The sequence below is a fragment of the Strix aluco genome, chromosome 1 (genome assembly GCF_031877795.1).
Source record: "Strix aluco isolate bStrAlu1 chromosome 1, bStrAlu1.hap1, whole genome shotgun sequence".
NCBI lineage: Eukaryota > Metazoa > Chordata > Aves > Strigiformes > Strigidae > Strix > Strix aluco.
In genome coordinates this window covers 15619813-15645509 of record NC_133931.1, presented here as the reverse complement: position 1 = coordinate 15645509, position 25697 = coordinate 15619813, and the positions used below count along the sequence as shown (strand labels likewise).

At 38.3% G+C, this 25697-nt stretch overlaps 1 protein-coding gene across 2 annotated transcripts; it reads right to left on the bottom strand.

Annotated features, from left to right (window-relative positions):
* Window positions 1-570: 570 nt before the first annotated feature.
* RAD21 (RAD21 cohesin complex component) lies at window positions 571-25697 on the bottom strand. 2 transcript variants are annotated; one of them, XM_074807717.1, is made up of 14 exons: window positions 25497-25697; window positions 18173-18346; window positions 16186-16315; window positions 13911-14010; window positions 12837-12943; window positions 11782-11985; window positions 11074-11199; window positions 10743-10865; window positions 9264-9487; window positions 8767-8932; window positions 8273-8424; window positions 6569-6718; window positions 5059-5142; window positions 571-2398 (listed from the first exon to the last, which is right to left on the bottom strand). In XM_074807717.1, the coding sequence occupies exons 2-14, from the start codon at window positions 18314-18316 to the stop codon at window positions 2207-2209; spliced, it is 1902 nt and encodes a 633-aa protein (XP_074663818.1). In that variant the 5' UTR covers window positions 18317-18346; window positions 25497-25697; the 3' UTR covers window positions 571-2206. The 2 variants fall into 2 exon arrangements, 1 of the variants encoding a protein (XP_074663818.1); XR_012621026.1 differs by lacking the exons at window positions 571-2398; window positions 5059-5142 and adding an exon at window positions 7475-7613 and having other exon boundaries at window positions 6591-6718.

The window sequence follows — 25697 nt, the reverse complement described above, 5'->3', positions numbered from 1 at the left end:
GCAGTCTAGTCACTCTGGTGTGGAGCCCAGATCCAGGCTGGTTCTTCAACTTCCAGAGACAGCCCATGTCGAAGAGAATTCATGACCCTGGGGTCTGTATGAGCTCTGCAGGTAGCCCAAGTGACTCCACGGGAGAGGCACTGTTTCTACAGGCTTGGATCCAAGTGTCTGGATCTACCAGGAGCACATAACTTCAGCAGCACTGACATACCCACATGCAGAGGCAATTCTAGAAGCAAGGGAACAGCAGAGCTAAAGGAATTCAAGCTGGATACATTCTAGCATTCAGAAGGGACTGGCATGGAGATGAATCACATTTTATAGACAGTCTCCCCTAATTTTCCACACAGACATTCCTAGCATAGAACGCTTGAACAAAACCACAGTACGGCCAGTAAAATAACTCTTCCTTCCTAATGGCAAGAAATCTGTTTACATATTCAAGCTTTAAATCTCTCAAAGAGCTAAATTGTTACACTTCCACTCCTAATACCAAAACAAGCAACCTGTAAATGCTAGGTCCCTACTACATAAGTGAAAGGTGTTCAAACAAGATACAGAGCTAATACATAACAGCTTATAACACAACTTTTATTAGAAAAGTTATACATAACAGCATCAACTATTTTCAAGAATATTAACCTTGAAAAGCAACAAAACCAGACTAAAAATGTATAACAAGAAACTAATGACCTTTTCTATAATTAAACATTCAAGTTATCTACAATGTCTCTTTTTACAAAGGGGAAAAAAAAAAAATCATGGTTTTACAGGCACATCATGTTGAAAATAAAGCTGCAGTAACTTTATACAATTAACTTTTCCAAGGATTATTAAAACATGGTCATCATGTAGTCTCAGATTTTTTTTAAACATTCACATAATTTTACAGTTGAGTATACACTGAAATTTCAGAGTCCCAAAATTATTTCACAAAAGTGCCAACATTAAAACCAGAACCTTCAGTGTGAATAATTTTGCCCTAAAAAAAGTTAAGACAGGTTTCCATAATCAACATATTCACATAATTTCTGGTGCTACCTGGTCTAACAGTAAAGCTTCATTCTTTGTAAGTAAAATCAAATGGGACTTCTTTTGCAAAACGGATAAAATGTTTTGAACACAGGAGTGTGCATTATTGGAAAAATTCATACTAAAACCATAAATATACCCAAAGAGCCATTAATACACTACACAATTAAGTGGAACTGTGCCCGTTTGTACTGTATATTCAAGTTTGCTGCCCTTTCGGTACAGGTGGTATCTGAATTTAGCATCTTTACAAAGGCAATCTGTTCAACTTCTCTTATTCCCATATGCCTACTTAATAAAAATCAGATAATTTACAATCTAGAAGTCTGTTTTAAAAAGTCTGGAGTTTATATACAGCTCTAACAAACCTAAAGCATTTTGATATCTTAAAGGTTTAAATGAAATGACTAGAGTTTTTATTTGACGCTTATTAACAGTGATTAGCCATTATCAGTAGTGGACCATAATGAGGTGACAAGTGAAAAGGAATGTTTCGTCTAAAATGCCTAACACATGTTCTGTCCTTTCATGTATGCAATAGTATCACATAGAGGAAGTGCTTTCCACAGACACCCGTTTCCCCTTAGCATCAAGGGCTACAAAAATCTGACTGCAAAAATGCAGTGACAACGCAAGCTGACATATCAGGCACTACCTTTCATATTGGCAGCTTTAAGAGACCCACGGTATGCACAAAGATCTAGGGAAGGGGAGAAAAACCCACTACTATGAGAAGCAGACCGAACATTTTAGACGAGTTTGGCAAAGTTTTTAATCAGACAATAGGTTGGCCATTCAGGTTTACTTGTATAGGTTAAAAATATCACTATTCAATCAACTAGTCAAATTATTGTAAGACATCTTCATCGATACTCAACATTACATGCACGAATATTGCACACATCTGCTCTGAGTTGTTAAAACAATCTTCATATGGGTCCTTGAGCTGCCTGGTTTCTGCAGTTAGAACTCAAGTCACCCACCCCAGCAGTTTCACTAAAAATTTAAGTGGTAAATTTAAAATACAAAAACCAAAATAACCCGAAAAGAAAACCAAGGACTTTATACAGACAGTAAAATCTAAATTTTCTGCAATGGTCTTGTGGGCCCTACAGATGGGGCAATACATGTACGCACTAGTGAAACAAACACTAGCTCTGCTGTATCTAACCATTCAAATAATATGAAATCTGGGACCAGGTGTTGCAATGATGTCACTGTAAGGCTCCTCCTGTGTCAGCTCTATAGCTTGCTGTTTTTTAAGTACCAGGAAACTGTAGAATTTTGCAGCTGCTTGTTTTCTATTCGTATTTCTGCACAGCTCAAGCAAACTGATAGATTCCGCTCCAGTCTTAGCAAGAGCTCTCTGAAAAACAAACATCAATACCACAAATTAAATAGAGAAGTACACACAAACAAGAACGTCCACTGGCAAGATTATGTTTGTGGTCACCCCCAGGACACTGAGAGGGGTTGGGAAGGACTCGACACTGGATGGGGACATTGCAACATGTGCATGAAAATTTCTATATGGATCTTTATCTATATGAAACCAAGCAGGCTTTCCAGAGATACGTGAAAAAAAAAAAAAAAAAAAATCAGTCTTGAATCTGTGCAACTTACTCCAGAAACACCGTAGTATGGCACCAGATTCTTTCTGCGCCAATAGCTAGCCAGTCTTTTTTGACTACAGAACAAATGTTTTTAAATAGTTTGTTTCTCAAAGTAAAAATAACTCCAAAAATAATCATGATCTATTGTTTAAAACAAAATTTCAAGAGCTAAAGTTTTTTAAAAGATGTATAATTTTCCAGGGTGAAAGACAGCTTGTTTCTTAAACTCCTCTGTTTGTCTGAAACTAAATACCCAAAGTCACTTACATTTTTTCAAAGTCTTGGCCAGAATATTAAAAAAAAAAAAAAAAAAAATCAGGAAAATACATCTGTTTGCTGGCTAGAACAACAACTGACGTCTTCAATTTAAAGCAGAACCGTCTGCTCTGGAATATCTACTAGATGAAAAGATATTAGGATGGCCAAACCAAATTACTTTATATTAAACAGATCTTAACTTTGTTACAGACTTAATGTTTCAGCCATCCAGTGTGATTCTCTTTTAAGCACATGGAAGAGAGAATTGAAGAAAAAAAAAAAAGCTAGATATGGTCCAGAAGAGAATTCTTAAGCTCTTTTCAGAAATTGTGATGAAACATTCAGAAAGGAAAACATTTCACAACACTACCAACTAAACATCTGTATACTTTAAAAATTACTTTTAAGCAACAGTTGTACTGGTTTAGGCTGAGACAGAGTTAATTTTCTTCAAAGCAGCTCATATGGTGCTATGTTTTGGATTGGAGAAAATGTTTTTATTTCGGAGCAAGTAGGCTGGGGGTGCACAAGAAGTGGGGAGGGGACACAGCTGGGACAGCTGACTCCAGCTGACCAAAGGGATATTCCTTACCATGGGATGTCATGCTCAGCAACAAGAACTGGGGGAAAGAAGGGGTGTGTGTGTGTGTGTGTGTGTACATTTGGGGTTACGGCATCTGTCTTCCCAAGTAATCATTATGTGTAATGAAGCCCTACTTTCCTGGAAACGGCTAAATGTCTGCCTGCTGTTAGGAAGCAGTGAATGAATTTCTTATTTTGCTTTCCTTGCACACACAGCTTTTGCTTTAGACAGTTTAATAGCTATCTCAACCCACATGTTTTCTTGCTTTACCCTTCCGATTCTCTCCCTCATCCCACCAGGGGTTAGTGAGCAAGCAGCTGTGTGGGGCTGAGCTGACTACCAGGGTTAAACTACAACAGTTTAAAAATTGTAACTAGCAGAATTCTTGCAGGTGTGCAAAAAACTAACTTAAATCACATTAGTTTACAATGTAATCTGAACTAAATTTAGGTATGTTTAAGTGTCATAAAGACTATTTATGAGTTTAAAATTAAGGTTTCATTGTTTAGAGATGTAAGCAAGTAATTCTTACAATCTAACTCTACTAACATTTTCCAGAAATGTAAAACTTTTGCTTGATTATATCGTACTTTTGAGAAACTTGATAGAATATGAAATACTACTACATCTCAGTTTACTGAAAAGTCAGCAGTGTTCCCTCCCTCACCCAGTCTACGATACTGGAACTCCGGAGATACAATAATGACGATGAGCTTTTATCAGCAGCGATGGAGCCTATCAATTTTACAAAAAATTGAGGATTACTTTGGAAAACAAACAGCTTAGAGAGATGGAACTGAAACACTTCAGTGACAGTAAAATCTCAGGAGCTGCCAAAATGTTTAAGGGAACAAAGGGGTAGGAGCCACAAACTAGACTGAAAGGCAAAGGTAGTCCAAGAATGTATGAAGTACACGTACAGAGACTTATATGCAAACGGTCAGCAGTTTGCACTTAAGCTCAAGTGTATACTAAGGGTGTTCAATTATCTTATCAGAAAAAAGCTCTTTAGTTCTAGCAAGCAAGAATCCATCCTATAAAGATTATCTGTCTGTGCAGACCGAAACCACATGCTGAAAAGTAATGCTGCACCTCAGCCAAGGTCAGATTCCCACAGTTGTTATAGATTCACCTTATCATAGCATGGAAATTTTCAAACTAGCCTAGCTGGGAGTAAACATCCAGTAAAATGGTTTTATCCCTAGACCTTGATGAGGTTTGCCTAGGGTCACATAGCACAAAGTCAGAGGTGCTAAGGTTTGATTAAAACCACAAACCCAATCATTTTAAAATTTGAATTTCTGGGAGTCTTACTTGCACACCAAGTGTGGCCATAAAGGCTGAAAAACATTTAAGCAAAAAATTTTACTTCAAAAGTTCTTGGGAGAAGAGTGACAATTGTATTACGATTTAATCAATTACAAGCATTTTTCTTCCCCTCTAAGACTGAACTGCTATTTTAAGTCTGTAACATCTACTGCAAAGAAAACTCTTAACCTTTTAACTCGGGTCAAAAGTGTTGGTGGGCACACTCAAAAGCTACTTTAATAGAAATCAAATTATCATGTGTACCTGAAGTCCATGAAGCATTTGTTGAGTCCTCTTGTTCCATCTCCTTTCTTCTTGATCCTGATCACCCCCTGTGCCGTCTTCTTCCTGCAAGCATCCAAAATTCATGCATTTACAAAACAATAATCTTTTAATCCATTGAGTTATGAAATGAAAGATATTTCTAGACATCACTGCAGCTTTTTTCTTTTGATCAAGTCAGAAGGCTTAGATAACTTGAGTTGCAGGATACATCCAGGAGAGGCAGGAAGTGTGACAGAGGAAAACACACATGTAACTGATGTACCATAGTAAGGTTGCTTGCCACTGACTGTACTCAAAATGTTATGCTGACAATTAGTAAAACAAAGAAGTTCAGTCATTACAGCTGAATGGGAAGAGACATTTCAGTCTAATCTAGGACTGCTAGTACTGAACCTGTACAGTATCAGCAATGCTTTTATTTTGCAAACATTAATAAACACACACATGTTCTCTTCTCATTTCACTGTGGAAATGGAACCATTGAAAAGGAAAATGGGTTGCTGCTAGAAGCTGTGAGGGCCAGCTATAACAACTCAGCTCCCCATGTCACCTACGCAGTACTTGTTTATGGAAGATGTGTTATATATGGCTTTTACAATAAAAACTTTGTTTTGAATCGGGAATTAAAAAAATTACCATAAAAGTGACACATGCAAGCAGTATCTGCTTTGTTTCCAGTCTTGAACTCAAGAACCTCAAATTATGCAGAAAAACTGCTTAGCCAATTTTTTTATTTCTCAAAAATAAGTCAGCATGTATTTCCTCCTCTTCATTGTACTACTTTTAAAGTAACTTTTCTCTGCATCCAGCAACATCCTGAAATGGTCATGCAGTAAGTCCCTTCCAACTGAAAAGAGTCTATTCTAACAGCTTTTTACATAGCTAGGAAAGTCATCTTGACTAAAGTAACTCACATTTCTTCATACATAAAACTTGTTACAGAAGGAGACTTGACATGTCCAGATACATTTTTTTCCAACAAAACAGATTTTATAAAACTAAATTAATACTATGCATTTTGGATGTAAAATAAAAAGAATCAATGAAGTTTGTTTTGATATCCTCAGAATATTAAATATTGTAGTTAAGAAACAACTTCAGTTATCACATTTTAGGACAGGGACTGTTTTCTTACAAAAACCTACCTTTATTAAGGGTCATGAACTATTTAAAATATAAATATATAAAACCATAAAATTAAGTTCAAAACTTCTTGTATAAGGCATCATAAATAGAGTGGTTTAACCCAACCATGTGTGAGAACAGGAGAACCCTCTAATTCAAAGCAGATCCACAATTTATGAAATGGAATAATGTAAATAATATAAAATGGTCATGGAATAATTTAAAAATCTACATTTCCGAAGGTTATCATTTCCCAAGCAATGTCTGAAGATTTATTTCTTAATTTAACAAATTCTCTTAATTTAATGAATTCAAAGTCAAACAGTGCTGGGGAACACACAAACCCTTTCTACAGAGTTCTTACCTCCTCTTCCTCCTCCTCCTCCTTTTCCTTTTCCTTCTCCTTCTCTTTTTCTGGCAGAAGTTCTAGCTCTGGTATTAGCTGGCAGATGTTTTGGGGCTCCTCTGGAGGCATTTCTACAGGTGGTATTTCCAGCTGTTGTGACGGTGGATGCTTTAAGGGTATACAATACCGTTAAACAGATAGCATTTTATCCATGCTTTTACAATAGACTGCTGATGCTACAAACTAGTTTCACAAAACCCAAGTCTCTAAATCTTAGCTGTTTGTCAGAGTTTTTCATTTTTGAAAAATTAAAAGCAATTTGTTTTGTTTTGCTGTGCATCCATGTATTTTTAATCCTTTAGATTTTATTCAAACCAGAAATTACAATACCGCTATAAGGAAAAAGGCTTTCCAGTAACTTCACTTAGTCCACCATCCAAACTACTGATCTCATTTCTTGGATCATCACATGCAACTTTAAAATCCCACATAACCAGATGCAGTGCTACATGAACACACTTTAACTCACTGGAAAAAGACATCTTCAAAATATCAAAATGTTGTTCTTTGCAATACAAGCATGAAGGCATTGAAATGTAGGTACTTTGTAAAGTTTCCAAAAATGTAGGAGTGAATTTGGTGCTCAAGTATCATTCTCAGACGATATCAAGAGGAAAATCCAGAAGAGCAGTTTAACAGAATTTATGTAGTCAGTTTTAATAAAATTAATATATTCTCCCCCTATACACAGTTAAGTGTTCGCCAGTAAAGTTACCCTGACACCTGAAACTGTTTCTACACATAACCTAAAATAGCTCAAACTAACTTCTGTTTCAGAGTCATACAGCAGGTATCACTACAGTTATGTTGCTAGAGGCCTGATCTGGTTGGCATGATCTAAGAATTCCCAACACACACCAATACCATTGACTTCAGCAGAAAGTATAAACAGCCAATGCCAATCTCACAACGTCATTGGCGACATGGCCAAGAGGAGCAGCAGCTGCCATCCTTTTTAGTAAGACAATGTAACATCTAACAGTCTCATTCTACAGTGAACAACCTGTTAACCAAGAAACATGTGAAAAGTGGGGTTAAAAAAATGCAAATATGAGAAAGACAGCATAAATCAGGACTGTTCACACCAGGTTAGCATTCAGAAAAAGAATACACCTTTCATTTTGCCCATTTCCTCTCCCCTGCACAAATACGGTTTCCTTTCACACTGCATCATAGCTTTTACAGAAGAGGTAGATGATAGCTAGTTTCCAAGTCTACTCATAACTCAACTAGGAAATCTCTTCTGAAGATCAAAGTTTTTCTTTGAACCCTTAACCCTGGAACACTGGGACCATCTTAAAAAAGGAAGTTGGTGCAGCTAGCACAGTCCTCTCTTCATCAGCAAAAGCTGTTCGTATATACTTGCCAAGCAGAAGAACTTCGTCACTTTGAAGAACTTTGTATGCAATACACTTTACTCTTTGAACACTTTCTCTGGAGGAAACAGTGCCATTCCTTTATCCTACCTGCATTTTAAATGTTTCAGTAAGCTCTCCACTTCAGAAAAACACCATAAAGACTACCCAGGGACAAAGATTCCGATACTACTCCAGCATATCTCACAACACCACAGAAATCTAGTGCCTCCAATCTCTGTCACTTCCTGCTCAAAGACACTACACAATTCTCAGTCTCAAAAAAAAAAAAAAAAGTCTTACTCACAGGTAACACTGGCTCTGGTTCTACTTGCTGCAGTTTGCGTTTAACACCTGTCTGAGGTGGTGGGGGTGGCATAACAGATTCATCCAGGTTGGTTCTGCTGCCTTCCATCATTGATTCTTGTAAACGACTTGGTTCTTCCAGAATAGGTTCATCTATATTCCACAACAAACGCAGTTTTAGATACTTTTGTAGTTTCAAATTACATTACTAAGTCTAATCAGCTTGCATAGCTTTTGCAGTAACTTAAACAGAATTGGTACAGATGTGCACACAACCCAATTCAATACCCATTTAATCCACTGGATCAAACTGAATCTCTAAGTGTCTTCTACTTCTAGGAAAAAATGCTATTTTAAGTTACAGACTGTGTATCAAGCTAAACAACCGTTACAAAGATCTTTGCTTCATTCATAATCTTTGGTGACTTAATATAAAGCACAAAGGAGAAAAATAAGCTCTAAAGGAAAGCAGAGCATCACTGCCAAGACACAAACCAATGACATCTCGTTGCTGCTGTTGCTGTTGTTGCTGCTGCTCCTCTCTGGGAACCTCTGGGTTTTCAAAGTCTTTAAGGAACTCATCAAGGTTGTCAGCTTCCCCACCTTTCCTCCTCTTTCTTAGGTCTTCTGGTACCAGGGGTGTAAGACAACGAGTAAAGAGCTACAGGGGAAAGGTTACATTATTCACCATTGTAGTTCTCAGTGTCCTTAATTTCATTTCAGGGCCATCATTTTCATTTCATTATGGGCCATCTTCCTTTCCCATTTTTAAGCTCCTCTCCAACAGCAGTAACATTTTAAGAAATCATTTATTTCTGTAATTGATAAATATTTTAAGCATTGATGTTATCTTAGTTGTTTTAATGAATTTTTTTTAAAAAATTATGAATACTGCTATCACTATCTCACTATTCATATGCCAATGTTTACTATATATGAGGCACAACCCTGAACAGAGTCCATTTAGAGATGAACCTGCACAAAAACATTACCTTCAGTAGCCTGTTATTCCACAAAGGCTGTGCAGGCAGAGAGAAAAGCTTTTCAACTCCACCAGTTTCTTTCCACATCATCAGTTTCTTAGTAGGAGGTGCCAAGTCCAAAGTGGTAACAATATCAGAGTAGTCACTTAATTGGGCTCGAATAGTCTTGCTATCCAGTTCTTTCACGCTGTCCACAATCAGCTTTCTCTTCCTCTTTGCTTTGGTTTCCTTGACTGTTGAGATTTTTAGCATGTAATGAAGGTTAGCTCAAACAGATACCACACTGTATAATAATCTTGCAGGTTCTCTATAGGTCTTATTTGCCCATGTATAAAGCTGCCTCAAGAATCTAAGGCCATGTTAGCTTAGGGAGAAGGAATGAAAAGCCATAAGCACTATGAAAAGTTCAACACTGGGAATGCTGTCCCATAACCTACAAATTCTTCTATGTATACCTGTAGTTCAACTGAATCTACTTAAGGCTCAACATCATCAGCTGCACATGCCTCCCTCCCTCATGGCTTGCTTCTCAGGCTGGCGTTCTTCAGCAGCAAACCCCTGAGATATAAGGGTCCCTCTGACCAAAGAGTCAAAATACCACACCAAGTTTTTCCCCTAAGCCCTATCTGAGCTTTGGAAGGGTTAATGTGGGTGGTTATCTTACCTGTACCTCTCATCCTGCTCTAGAATGACTTTACTGTAAACTGCTTACAGCCTGGCACTCTGCAGCAGACCCTGAAGCTCTGGCAAATGCTGTCTTTGCTAGTCCCAGCGGATCAGCTAGGACCTCTGTTGTAGCGTGCCGCCAGAGGGCAGTGCTAGGGCTTTTTAATTGGCCAAGCAGTAAATCAGGGCCTGGAGTTCAGTCTGAAAACACAGGACAAACTACATTTTTTCCAGATCTTACTTTTTTAAATAAAGCAGGGATCTGTTTATAATGAGCCAAACACAGTATCAGTTAAAATAAGAAAGTGTCTTGCATTAGGAAAAAAAACCCAAGTAATTTCACTATTTAGTAGAACTTCAAATACAAAGATGCACCTCCTTAATTCAGCAATTCATTAAAGCTGTGAATCACTAGGAGAGCACTCATTCTCCATGTCAACAGTCACTCCTGGTCATCAAATACAATGTATCAAGAACGGTGCCGCACTACAGATACTGTATTAGAATTAAAGACATGATGAGTTCTATCCTAACTCACTGTATTTTAACCAGCATGTTTATCAAAAGCTAGAGTACCATGCCACTATACATACTGACTGCAGAAACTACAAACTAGTATCCTCCAAGACCATCAATGTAAGCTACCTACCTACCTGGAAAGTACTGGAAGGCTACGGTTAGAATAAAAGGAATTCAGCATTTGGTCCCTGGTTTCTCTTCTAACTGAGAAGTCAGCAGCAGTGCTAGACATTCATTTCCACTCCAGCGAGCTAAGGTGATCCCCGACGAGCCAAGTGAAATATTCCCAAACAGCTTACTCACCGGTTATGTCAATAGGCTCCAGAGCAAAAGCTTCCTCTTCATTGGGAACAAGCGTTGTCTGATCAGTCATAGTTGGTAACGGTTCAACTGGATCTACCGAGTCTGGGCTGTCTGGTCCACCCACTGCCAATTAGAACAAGTATCTTGCACTATTGCCAAAATATGAAGAAACTGTGCTAACCCTTCCCATCCCCTCCTCCACACCTTAAAGTCATTTACCACAGGATACAGGACACATACTTTCAAGTTCAAGATGCTTTTAAGGAATTAGCATCCAATTAAATTAGTTGGAAACTAAGTAATTCTAGATCTAGCCCTAGATAATACTCACTCGATACATTATCATCATCATCCATATCATCGTGGGGAGGCTGCTCTGGCATCATTACTCCACTTTCTGAGAGCGCGGGTGGGTCATCAAAAATACCACCATCATTATTACTGAGGAGTTTGTCATCTGAAACAACCATATAAAAGAAGAATCAGTTTTGCATCCACGAATTCATGAAACAGGTACAGGCAGATTTATGACAATACAGATAAAGATAGTGCAAAGGTTAGAAATACCTATACTTTCAATGCTGACACAAAAGCAGCTAGGAGTGCTTTTTCAAGGCACAATTCAGCTCAAATTTTGAGCTTACAGATAACCTTTATCACAATACACTTGCCACATATTTGCATCCTACTAGGTTTTTTAGTACTTCACAGAGAAGCACTCAATACAATTCTCAACATATTAAACCCTTGGAAGAAGTCAAGGAACAAGAAGAAATGCATACTGATTTTTCTCTGAAGAACATTATGTATAGAATGGAAGAACTCTAGATGATTTAATTTCACTCAATCTGAAATATGCCAACACTTCACATGCCACACATCATCTATATTGCTGTAGCACTCAAACCAGAATTCCACTGCTGAAGGCATAACTTAGAGAGGGACCTTGGCAACAAAGGAAACAACCTCCTCTCCATCCCCCCCAGGAATTATTGAGGCAGAAGGTAGGACAGAGGAAAAACAAATTTCTCAGACATACCCAATATTCCACCATCATTTCCTTCTCCAAAATTATCATCTTTGTATTGGTCTTCATATTCCAGGTGATTAGATTTCTCATTGAGGTGACTGGTGCTCTGTTCAGGTTCCAGCAGGAGATTGGAAGCACTGGTGCTCACTAGCATGTCATCCTCAAATGCACTACCTTCTCTCATCATCTCACGATCATCCATCCCAAAGTCACCTGCAAGAATACAATTTCACTGCTGTAAATGCTAAAGAACCAAGATGCAAGAGACCTAGCTAATCAAAGGCCCAAATGTAAGACCAAACTTAATTTCAAGTGATCTTTATTGCAGAATTAATGACAAGATGTAAGGAATTATGCCTAGCAATACTATGGCAAAAATACTGTTAAAATAATTATAAAAATAGCCATCTCTTCTTCAAAGCATTTTATTATACTTATTTTAATTGATTTTAGCAAGGTCCTACTAAATTTTAGCTGCACTGAAACCAAAGAATTCCAAGGAATTCAAAAAAGCTGTACCTTATGCCTCAAGGTTGGGCTTCATGTACAGAGAGCAAATCAACACCACCATCAATACCTAGATTATACTTTCAAAAATATTACTAAATTATGGATTGTACTCTGGAAACTATATATTCAAATACAACTGTCTTCAGGCTTTGATTCGTATCTTAGAACCCTGTCCTTGAAAAGATACAAGTAAACTAGTCACCACTAACTGCTTCAGCTTTAGAAATCTCATAAGTTTCTGACTGAAAACATGCCTAGGATTAAAGCAATGGCTGACTTCATATTCATACCAGATTCTGAAAATTATAATTGACATAGCAGTTCACTAATTAACCTGACTGAATATTCTTCAGCTTTATATAGGCAGCTAGAAGCTTGCTGAATATTAGAGGACAGGATTTTTGGAAAAACTGGTGTGTACAAACTAAAAATTAAATGTATGGAAACACAGCATGTTTTGTACTTAGTGGGAAATCTGCAGTAATTGCAAAACCGTAACTTTACAGTTACCAAAACTAGCTTAGTAACAAATAATAATACATGAGATTTTTTACCAAAGTCATTATCCTGGAGAATACTGATGTTGCCTACTTCTTCTCTCATTGTAATTTCTTCCACTCTACTCTGGTTCAAACTGAACTGCTGGGCCACATCAATATCACTTAAACAAACAGAAGGCAATTATTAAAAAATCTCCTTTTTAAAAACAAAATTAACAACAGATAAAGCCTGCTTAGATAAATGCAAAATTAGTTTCTAAGTAGTACACTATACACCTAATTTAAAAAAAAGCTGATGGTAAATACAAAATAGAAAACACTACTTAAAAGAGTAAGACCATCCATGGTTAAAACCTATAATCCAAATTTTGTTAGCTTCTGGGAAACTTATCGGTAACCCCTCTCACTCCTTGTTATGTTGGGGTCAAAATTTTAAAGGCCAAATTGATAAGGAAGAAAATACTTCCCCCCCCTTCAACTTCAAAAGCTATTAATATAATTTCTCAAGAAGTATATCCAGTAACAGTACCAAGTTAACACTCTTTGTGGTGTGTTAAGGTACGTTTCTTAGAAGAATACAGCATTTTTATGCAGTTTCAAATTAGTATATGCTCCAAATAAATATACTCTAAATAGAACACTGAGTAAAGCAAAGTGTATCCCAGAAATTCCATTATGAATAATACAAAAGGGTAACATCAATTTTTTAAAGATCAAGAACTATTCAAGTTGTACACTTATTATGTTTACAAGTAACCCATTAGTATTAAAAAGTTAAGAATTACAAGTGCCACTACAGAAGGTCAACAAGGACATTTCCACAAAACTAATCTTGTCTAACCTGAGAATGTACGTGATGTAGAGTGCTTTGCACAGAAGAAAAAAGAAAATGATAATACATATCTGAGTTTTTCAGAAGCTTCTGTAAGGACAGCTTTAACTTTAGTTAAAATTACATGCTCCTATGAACTTAAAATCAATACAAAGATGGTTGGTATATTAAAAACTTAGGAATACAAGTTACCTACAGACTTTTTAAATTCAGCAATAAGTTTGTTGTTCAAAACCAGGTTCTCCTCCACTAAAACCAAACACCATTTGCATGGAAATAAAAAAAGCCAAGCTTACTCTAGATCAGGAAGTGGTTGGTCAAAATCATGAAATTCCTCAGGTAAAGTAATAGCATTGTAAGCAGCCTCTCTGTTTTCCTCAGGCAAATCGACAACCCCTGCAGAGAAGAACACTCAGACATGAGTTCCCATTCCTTACAAGGACAGCATTTTTCCCCTGTGCCTTCAGCATTGTTCTCTCTGCATGAGGTTCTTGTCTTTAAATTGTTGAATCGAGGTGATGCTAGACACCTACAAAGAGACCTTAGATCACGTTACTATTGAAATTCAGTCTAAATTCAAAATACGTACCTTCAGCCCTTATACTGTTTTGTATAACCCTGGAAGTTTCAAATCACTCCATAACATTTGTGTAGCACAATGCAGAGCTGTGCAGCTAACACAGGTGACGTATGTCATCACAACATTATGCAGGTACCTGCCATAAAATCATTTTACCACGGTGCTCCAGATGAGCTGGTTAGTCCTATATTTTGGTTTGGGTAAAGCAGCGGCAACAAGACAGCATGGTTTGGGTAAAGCAGTGGCAACACAGTATGACTATTTTGTTACTGGGTCATGTAGTCAGTTCAATTAACTCTGAAAGTGCTAGCACAATACTGACTGTACTCGGGCTACACAAACTCTTAGGCTTCTACATTTAAAACATCTGGATGACCTAAACCACATACACACCTTTCCTTGTCCTCCCGAGATGCTTAATCTGCTATTCAGTGGGCATTCTTTTCCCACAAAAACAGTGCCAGTAGTTGGTGCCTCCCTTTTATTCAAAAGCTCAGAGGTCAGGACACTTGAAAGTGCATGGGAAATGCAGGTTCAATTCCTTCTGTAATATGCAGATCTATGTTCTGCCTTCTGACCCACATAACACAGGCAATTCTGAGGTACAGATACTTCAGAAACACTCTGCCCACTGTGTTCCCCTCCACAATGGATAGTCAAAGAACCAGTGTCCAGAGAGACCAGGAACAAACATGAGTATGTAGCTTACTCATCTTGGTACCTGGCTAGGAATGGAGACACCTAGGCCATCCTTTCAGTGCTATCCAATATTTTTTACCTGTTGGCTGCTTAAAATAAAACATGTAAATGATTCTCAAAGCAGAGAAGATCAAACCAATTCCTAAGCCAAAAAGCTGAAAAACTGAGAACAAAGACAAGAGCCTCAACTTATTTCAGGTCAGCATGCCACTTTTTGTAAATCTTGTTTTAAGGCACTTCACCTTCTACGTGCACTCTGTTGAGAGTGGGAAAAATGGGGGAAAATTGAGCCCTGTGAAATTAAGACAAATTTATGTGTTCTCATCACCCAGGGAAGTTAAATGCAACAGTAAACAAGAGTCACAGCAAATTGCCATTGAAAGCTACATAAAGTTCAATGCCTGAATCACAACACAAAGATCAGGAAGTGAAGACAAAGGCATTATATACCTTAAGTTTTCTCAAATTTACTGTTGCGCTGGCTTTCAAGAGTTGCCTTTTAAAAAAAGTCTTAAGTTCAGCTTTTGAATCTATTACACTCACAAACTTAAAAAAGGTAGAATATGATTCAGCAGCTGTGAGTATCCAGCTGAGTCACTGACACAGCTACACGCCAACTAGAAAAAAGTTAACCAGGCCAAAATTAAAGAAAACTATCAGCCATGTGTAAGCCTAGTAATTAACTACTGGATGCAAAGTCATTTTAGATATTAATATGGCTCCCCATCTTCATGGAAAATCTTACAGCAAGCAACAATAGGGGGGAAGTTACATGTCACACAAACAAACAGGAAAGTATCTTTTTTGTGCACACTGCAGTTCATGTTATTCCCAGAAACCAAAATGTGAAAGTGGCAAAAACCCACCTTATTTGTTTCTTTTGTAACTCACGGCAAGGCAATCTTTACCCTTAATGGAAACAAGCTCCCTTCTGTGCTTCTATTCAGAACATGCAACTGGCCTTTTTCAGACTTGTGACAGAAGGTAAAAACCATGCAGCATATTTTCATTTAACGCCATACACCAACAGAAGCCAAAATCATAACTGATATTTTACTGGATCAGCACTAATAGGAAAAGTTTTCATTCACAAATCAATTAAAACATGTTTTTCAACATACAACTCAGTCACACAGCCAGCCTGAAGCTGCACTAAAGAAAACAACTTCTCCTTTAATCCTTCATAACTATGTAATTCTTCTACAGATATGGGAAGGTAGAATTGTATACCTTCTTAATAAATATCATTATATAACAACGTAACTTTTCAGAGAGTACTTAAAGACAGATACCTGGACGAAAAGCCATCTTAATCTTAATGAAAGCCTCATTACAGTCTGCAAGAAGGTATTTTGCTTTCCTGTGGTAGATTCTAACAACACCTAGTAAGAGATGTCCTGAAGTTCGAAGTGCCATCTTCACCTAAAAACATATTGCACAATCAGTGAATTAGATGTAGCCTTGCTTTCTTTTCCCTTTAATGAAATTTGTCAGCTTTGCATAAGTTTTGCAGTAACATCAAATATCCAAAACAAGTATAAAAATCAGAAGAAAACTTAAGAAAGAAAGAATATGAAGTCTACAGTTCAAGATCATACTCTACGTATTCTTTATGGATGACCTGGCAAATACCAGTAAATTAATAGCAGCTCACTCCAGGAATTCCCAAACACTGCTCTGTCTACTGTAAAAAAAAAAAAAAAAGATGACAAGACCCGTTTTACCACATCTTTTTTCTGACACCTTTGTTACTTTAATTGGGAAAAAAGTAAAAAAAACCCAAAAATTTGGACAACCATAAATTATGATTTGGTTAAGTAAAATTTGGTTAAAAACTGTTACTTGTTACCTTTCCATCTTGTGTCCTGCAGATAAGGGGAAAATCAGAGAGAAATAGTGGAATAGGTGGGGTGTCCATAAACAAGCACTGCCACATTATAACAAGTTTAAGTTCCTTTCCTTTTTAACCTCACTGCTTTCCTACGTTTAAGTAGTAATCAACTATCTGCTGTGAGAACAGAAAAATGATCAGTATTTGAGGGACAGATGCTTCTTAAGTACTTTAGTCTGAAAGAGCATAAGACTTGTGTTGAAGGGTACATAGAATAATTGTCTCCCAGAATGATCAAGCCACACAGGGCTTAATCTCAAACTCTAAGAACTCAAAATTTTTATGGCATAGAATGTCTTCCTAATATTCCAGTTGATGAAAGTGTTACACAAAGTTAAATATATGAAAGAGTGCCTATCAATTTATCCTTTTTCTAAAAGAATGCTGCAGTTCACTAATTAGACCACGAACATCATCTTTTAAATCCTTCCAGAGCTGGAAGCAAATCACTGGTTTAGAATAAATAGTATCTCTGTGACTGTACTATACATCTTTTGCTTATACGTAGCAGCTCTTCCAAAATCCAGAGTAGCATTATAGAAACATTTATTTCTATCAACCAAAAAATAAGCTAAAAATAAGCTTTGTTTTTCAAATAGTTCCTTTTCTTCTAAGACATTCAGACATCCGTGAAGTGACAGAAGTCACAACCATATCAGTCCACTAGTTCTTAAATGAAAAATTTCGTTTTCATGAGTAGTAGAGGGAAAAAACCATCTAAAAGTTCAAGTTCCTCAAAATTTCCTCTGGTTTTACAGCAGCCATTCAGAAGTGTTATGTTCTTTCAGTTTTGTTACCTTTCACTTCCCAGAAAACCAGAGACTACAAGCTTCAAATGAAAGGCTTTTACACTAGAATGTAGTATGTTTATTTTATGGAAAACTATCCTCATGTTACCAATAACATTACAAGCTACCATGATATTTCAGATCTTTTTGCTGTAGCAAAGCAGAAGCATGCTTTGAACTTAGGTCACAAGTATATACAAGAATATCTTAAGTATTTTTTCTACAGCTCCCAATAACAGCAGCACTGAAAGTGGCATCATAAGGCCTGTAAAAGTTACTTCTTGAAAAGCCTGGGCTTTCCTCTCTTCCATTTGCTTCTAAATGATGCATAGTACATCAAGATACAAGTCCTTCAGTTATGAAAAGCAAAACATTTTGTAACTAAATTGCATGATACTTTAGCATTAGAAAACTGACAAGAAAACACTCTTCAGAATCAAAGAGCCAACAGGGTACTTCACATCTGAACAGACCTTTCCATCCTTTAAAATAGCAACATTAAAAATTTTATTTGTTTCAGTGACCCAAATAGTAACTACCACCTGTACACACAATTTCTTTTCACTACAAGATAACATTACATCATTGTAAAATAGATACCTTTGGTGAAATGATACTCTCCACGCTGCTCTCCAGATTACATTCAAAAACATGGGCTTTGGTTAGCTTCTTATCCCAGTGGGCCGCTAGCCAGATTTTGGCCAGCGGCCCACGCTTGCTCAGGACAAAGTGGGCATAGAACATGATCCCAGATGTCTAAAACAAAGTGCAAACCTGTAAAAAGAAAGGCAAATTTATTAATTTTTCCTATACATTTTTTTTGAGGAACACCTTGTAAACACACCCTTTATCCGCAGTAAGCAAAGCACATGTTTGCTTTTCAATCATTAAGGTCAGACTATTTGTATAAAATATGTAATAAGTCAACACTTAAAGTGGTGGCCATGTAATAGCTTACATATTTACTGCAGAGGAAATGTAAAGCAGGAAGAACAGCAACCAATGACCATTTACATAATTTAAAAATGTTTACCTTCCCTCAAGAAAAAAAATTGACTATATTAAACTTTATGGCAATGATGCTGAACTCACATAATGCAAACAAACATATCTCAGTTTTCAGTCCACAGTAGTCTTCTACCACCACTTCCATCTCTTTCTACTCTTAATTCAGTAGCTACTACTATACCAGTATATATTCTACATTGTTTCAGTAGAACATCCAGCATTATAAAATACATAGTCCTGAACTTTTTGGACTTCACCCTGTTTTCTTAAACAGAAAGTAAAATTATGTCTTCACTTCTGAACAGACTGCTCTCCATTTCATAATCCTCTTAGGAGGAACACTTCGTTTTTTTATACAAGTGTTGATAAACATGGTAAAAAAAATTGACTGCATTATTTCAAACTTCCTGAAAATTTCATTTTCTTCTTTCTGCTTCACCAGAAAAAACAGAACTCCTTTTATCTACATATCTAGTAACTACCTTCTTACAACTGATAAGATGCCAACATATCAAACTATGGGGAAGCAGAACAGCATGATGTCTTATGATCTAAACCTGCCAATTTCATGCATGAGGTAAGCATGGTTCAGTTCAATTACAAGGTGAGAAGACAAGTTTGCTTTAAAGAGGTAGAAGATTCTCCACAAACAGCTTTTTCTCCAGCAGTATCTGTAACTAGATAAAAAGAAGCGAACAAGAACAGGAGAGATGCAACAAGTGCATTTTAGTTTTTACCTTCTCCATGCCTACAGAAAAGCTACCAGAGGAAGCACAGGAACCTAACAGTAAAAGCAAGGCAGTTTAATCTGGGCAGAGCCAGTGTGAGGAGCATCAGTTTCTAGCCACAAATAGTTTTTACCAAATGCATAGTGTTTACCAAATGCATGCCAACACAGCTTATAAGCAAACAGGGAAAATAGGAAAACACAAAGCATTGGTAAACATGACAGCCAGAGAGAGTCTCAAGAAGCCAATTCCTAAACCGTACCAATTTACTTGTAGGTAAAAGAAATAAGTTTCAAAGCAGCTAGGGTAGGACTGTAGATATATAGACATACATATATATATAGGGTATGCTTCACACACAAAAAAAACCAGCACAGTTGTGACTGCTAGGAAAGTTAAGTACAGGAGCAAGAGAAGCACTGCATTACTGGTTCAGTGGAAGCAAAGTCAACCTCTAGATATCTGCATAACAGATGAAAAACTGTAGACCTAGGGGTAGATCTCTGAAAGTAAGGGCAAATAATTTTTTTTTAATTTTGTGGTTTTGCTTGTTTTCTTTTAATAAATGGGATTTGAAGGAATATAAAGGATAGGGAAAATTATTTTTGTAGTTGTATCATGCTCCATACTTATACCCCCTCATAGGTATCACTCAACGTGCAAGATGATGAAAGTTTCGAATTTCAGCTGCATTAAAGAGAGAACGGAGTTGTTTGGACAACAGAACTGATTCTCAAGCTTATCCGCCCTAATAACAGACTGGCCACTGATTCTGTTCATAGCCAAGAATGAACACAGTGTAGCAGATTTAAAGGAAATAAAGGCCATGTTCAGCTTCAGCTCGAGTTAACACAGTAGATCAAAAGGATTAAAACTACTCTTAGGAGTGAAGTTGATAGCTTTTAGTCACAACAAAACTGCAGATTACAAAATGTTAAAATGCCATTTTTATTTGTTGAGATTGTGTGGGGGCTAAGGACAGCACTGCACAAAGATGGACATGAACAAACTTTTCTAGGAAGCACAATGAAACAGATTTGGAAGTCTCCTTGATCAATAAAAGCTATCTAAAAGGAAGGTATTCTACTTCCCCCCTCCGACCCCCAGTGTTTTTTGAAAGACATCACACTGTCTCAAAGGCCAGCAGACAATTCAATCCCTTGTGCATTTTCAAAGGCCTAACAGTATTTTTGTATATGAAGAGACATAACTTTGCAGCACGGTGTTTTGGTATCTTGAGTTGCTACCACAAACCTGCACTGCTCTGGTAACAGCAGGCCTGTAAATTACTTCTGAATATGAGGAACAACGGAAAACACAAACATACAGTTAACAAAACCACTTGCATTACTCCACTAAAAACTTCCAACAACAGTTGCAAAATAATGTACTTTAATTCATGGAGTTTGGCACAATTATTTACCAATGCTTTATAATCATTAAAACATGTAGCATGGGTTTCACAAAACTTCAAACATACAGATAACTGAAAATATACTGAAGATCAAATGTAATGAATATACTTAAATGTGAAACATACTATTTGGACAAGTTGGACAGAAAAAAAAATCACTTTAAATCCCAGATAGCAAGGGCAATGCAAGCATGACAACTATCCAAGAGGAAGTAAGGTTCCCCAAAAAACTGAGCTGTCAGATCACACCAAGGCTAATGATTTCACTTTTATTTTTTCTTTTTTAACAGACACATTGGTAACTTCTACTTCTTTCTGTCTTTTAAAGAACTGACAAGCCAAGTCAAAGTACTCTCCATAAGGGGGCTTAACATATGTGAATGGGTTTCAAAACATATGCTTCATTAGCAATTAAATCAAAGAACAGAGACTGAAAACCACTGCACCAAGGGAAGGGACAGAAACAGTAAGTCGTCACCTGTGTTTGTGGTATTGCCTAGGTTTGACTACCACTCAGTACTGGAGTTATGGATCAAACCTAAAACTTGCTTGTAAGACTAATGAGAAGATTATACTACCTGTGCAGGGTACTTAAACTTTTGGAGAGATTAAGAACAAAAAGCAACTTGCTTCTGACAGAAGTTGCCTGTTTCTCCTCATCCATAATGAAGCCTTGCCACGGCGAAATACACAAAGAGAAACAGTGATAATCAGACTACAAATTAAAGTGTCTATTAATCTGAACTGTTATTAACAAGTAATACTTCTATCCCCTGAAGCACTAATCTCCTGTCACAATATGAATCTCTGCCACTTCCTAATTCCAGCAGATGCTCTGCTCTGGTAACACCTGCGTTACAACCACCTTACCTTTATGGTTCGGAGCTAGAGCAGTTCAGCTACTGTTGTTCAGAGTATCAGCACAATTGCTTAAAGCAGGCCCCAATTGTTGCTCTCACTTTCTCCAGATTTTTTTCTTTCTTTTCAGATAATTCTTTTCCTTACTTCAGGCTTTTTGTCTGATCTTTAATTCATAGGCCAGTATGCTGATGCAGTGGCATAAAGAAGAAACAGATTTTTCTGGCATAATTTGAGACTGGGATGAATGTTAAAGAACTAAGACTTTCTTGGAGTGGCAGAGTGCTCAGGCAGACACGTAAAACATATGTCGCTGGCTGCAAAAGCAACTCATAAGAATCCTCAAAAGAAAAAGGGTACTTGATGGCTCTTATAAAGCTTGTGAGGTAAAATATAACTGTTAACTTTTGAAATTGACTGGATATGAACCAGGACCTTGAAACTTGTTCTGAGAATTTACTCATTTTTCTGTCTTGCTTGCACTGCTCTGAGGCAAAAATAACATGTACTCGCACAAGACCAGGTGGGACCAAATCCTGATCTTGCCAAATTGCGCTTTTAAAAGACTTTAAACTTGATTTTAATTAACATCGAATTTGCTTCAATGTGCCACAATTGTCCTCAGGTTCCTCTGCCTAAATTGGTCCTCAACAATTGCATAATCTTATTTTTAATATTTTTCTTTATATAGAAGTGTAAAAAAAGGCTATACACAAAGTAACTGAACAAGTGAAACTAATACAATACAGATAGTACACAGGGTCTGACCCACAACCTGCCTGTTTCATTCTCATCTGAGTATCTGGTAATCGATCCTCCTGAAGAAGCAACAAGAAAATTGGATAGATGCTATCTATGAAATTCATCTTAACCATCAATCCATAAATCTTAAGTCTTAAAATCCTTCTGCCTATTAGAATGGGTAACTACCTAAACTCTGAAAAGCACTCTTGCATAGCTTGAGTCCCATCCTTCAAGACATTCAGAAAGAAGCTTAGTGAACTAACAGTTGACAGCAGCATTGCAGACAACAGGTACGATATTTACCATATTTTAATTTGACCATGATTCACTCTAGCCCATTAAATCCACTTGCCTGTTACTCTACTAAGTCAGGTTAGGTATACACACACCAGTTCATATGTTAAGTTCAGTCTTCAATTTGTTTTATTGTCACCTACTTCTGTTACTTTTGTAAGGCTACTCCAGAACCACAGTCACCCACTGATCAGCAGACAACTTCCACACTACAATTTAAAAATCAGACAGTAATTTTTAATTCATTTGTTCTTATGCTATCCTTCAGTCTCTTTTCTCTGCTGGTTCTGCCCTACACACATACTTTCTTCCTATGCTGTTTCTGTTTTGCTAAGCCCAGCCAGACCTGGGTGATTTGGTGAAGAGTGGAGCTGGCCCTGCCGGACTTCAGCAGTCCAGAAGGATTACCCTGACCCTGCAATTGTACTTTGAGTTCTTCAATTTTAACTCATAACCCTTCACTACACAGTCCTTACATGTCTAAAACCTCCCTGGTGCAGGCACTTACTAATGTTGTGTCACTTGCAGGTTTCATTAGCACAAGGAACACCTGGTGCCAATGAAAACAAAAATTTATCACAGGACCAGTCTTCACAAACTCCACTAATAACTCCTTACAGTTCAAGGCCTCTTTTCAGCACTATCTTATTTCATCTCCTTCCTTCAACCACCTTTATAATTCTCTGGTTAATCCGAATTTTTCTGAATTTTAATATATTTTTTGTGGCACCTGCAGCTTTACTGAAGTTCAGTGACAAGTCACCTCAATTTCTTATGTCCACAAAATCAATTATTGAAAAGATGAAATTGAACTAGTCCAACTTGACATACCTTTGATAAATGCATACAGCATTTCCCATTTGTCTCCAGGTCTTGGTTTTTCCATCAATATTTTTTCTGAAATCCTATGACTAAGGTTGCACTACCAGGTCTAGAATTGCTCAAAACACACCACTCATTTACAGAACTGCATTCAATGTTCTCCAATTACAATATACCATGCACCTACATAATCAAACTGCTAGAACCAGCGCCCCACTAAAGGTACTAATTCAAAAGGCAGATGACTCAGAATTATTGTACAGTATTTGATATTACTGAACCCTATGAACACTGTTCACCCCCCACCCCCAACTCCATTTTCCTATCTAAGCCTCAGCAGCTATCCTGCCCTCGCCTTTACATTCAGTACACTCCTCCAGTAGCAAAGAGTCTTTTTAATTTTAAGCCCTATCTCGATTATCCCAACCTGTTTTGCGCAATTCCAGTTCTAAGTCAAGCTAATCCACTTGCAGAAACCACGTATTAACACACTCCTTAAATGTACATAAGTTGAATAAGAGAATAGAATTCCTTATGTCACTTTATTTTCTGTGGCAGTTATTTTTCTACACTGCTCATGCAGAGTCCAAATGTAAAAAAACTTTCTAACATTTTGCCTCAAAGAAGTTAAACTCATGTATTAACTGAGGCAACTACTCTCATTTCTGTGGGAAATCCCATTGTATCAGCAACCCTGATGGCAAGACAAGACTTATATAATTGTGTGGTAATTTAAGTTTATTGTAGGTCTCACTAACTTTGTGCTCCTCCTTTTATTCCCCCCACCACACTTACTTCCTCTCTAGTTAAAACTTTAGATCAGTGGGCTTTGTGTTTCCAAGTTTCACAGAATGTCAAATATTTACAAATGAGCCTTCACAAAATAAAATGCAAGCCAGGCTCTACTAATGTTTTGATGTTTCCCCATTTCTAAAGTTTTACTAAAGAAAAAATTAATGAAAGTGTATGCTTATTGCACACATTCACACAACATGGGCCTAACTGACAACTTCTCCAAATCTACACTATTTTCTTCCATGTATCTAAATGTAAAGAGCCATTTTCACTGAAACAGTGTCATGCCAATAAGTCAGTGACTCCAGACTTCTTTTGTTATTGATAAAAACACACCTTGGTTTATATTTAAAAGAAACCTTTCATTCAGAGACAGTGAGAAATCTTAAAAATTACAGTAATATTTATATCAGTGTCCATAGGAGCTGCTAGAGAATTATCTTAATTCTTCAAGAGGCAGGCATTTTTAAAGAGCCCTTTTATTTGCAGATAACAGTCACAGTGCCCAGAAGGTAGTTCATATGTTACTAGTGAGGATCGCGAGAACATTCAGTAGTCTGCTTTATCCAAGTAACAAGCTAAATTACATTAGAAAATAAGAGACAAGCAGATGAAACTTTGCTCCTCTCCCCCTCCCCAGACTGCAGCAGCCTCACAGTTACGTCGTGCTTTTTGCCAACCCACACCTGGGAATCTGTTACATTATTCCGGCCGCCAGACCCCAACACCTCGCTCCCTCCGCTCCCCCGTGGAAGCGGGGAGGCCACTGCGCCTCCGTGCGTGGGGCCGCTCCAGGCTTCCAGACCGTCTCCGCCCCGGAGCGAACACCCCTCTCCGTCTCCTCCCCGGCCGCACGCTGCACCGCCCGCCGGGGCTCTGCCCGTGCCGCCGCCAGGCCACAGACGGGGCCTCGCTGCGCCCGACCTCGGCGCAGGTCACCCCAACCACCCAGGACCCCAGCCCCAGCCCCGCCGCCGGGTCTCGGGGCAGCCCCACCGCCCTGCCCCTCCCGGGGAGCCCCCGGCGGCGCCGCACACCACGCTGCCAGGTGGGCCCCCCCCCTCCCGCCGGCCCCGCCAGGAGAGCTCGGCCGAAGAGCCGGCGAGGCCGTGCCCAGCCGCAGGGGGCCGGCAGCCGAGCCTGAGTAGGCCGGCAGCGCCCCGAGAGCCAGGCTGCGGCCGGCCCCCGCCATTCCCCTTAGGAGGGCGGCAGCGAGCCGGGGCGACCGGCGGGAGCGAGCGCGGCTGGAGCCACTCCTTACCCTGGTCCGGAGCTGGAGGAGGCTGGTGCAGCGGCTCGCGAGGCCGGGCTCAGTAACCGCTCCGCTCCTCCTCCCCGAGCCGAGCCGCTCACTCAAACAAACAAGATGGCGGCCGCGGCCCTTCCTGCCGCCCAAACCAGCCGTTCAAATCGGCAGGATGTTTACTGTTAAACTGCCCCACCGCCCCCCGGCCGCGCCGCC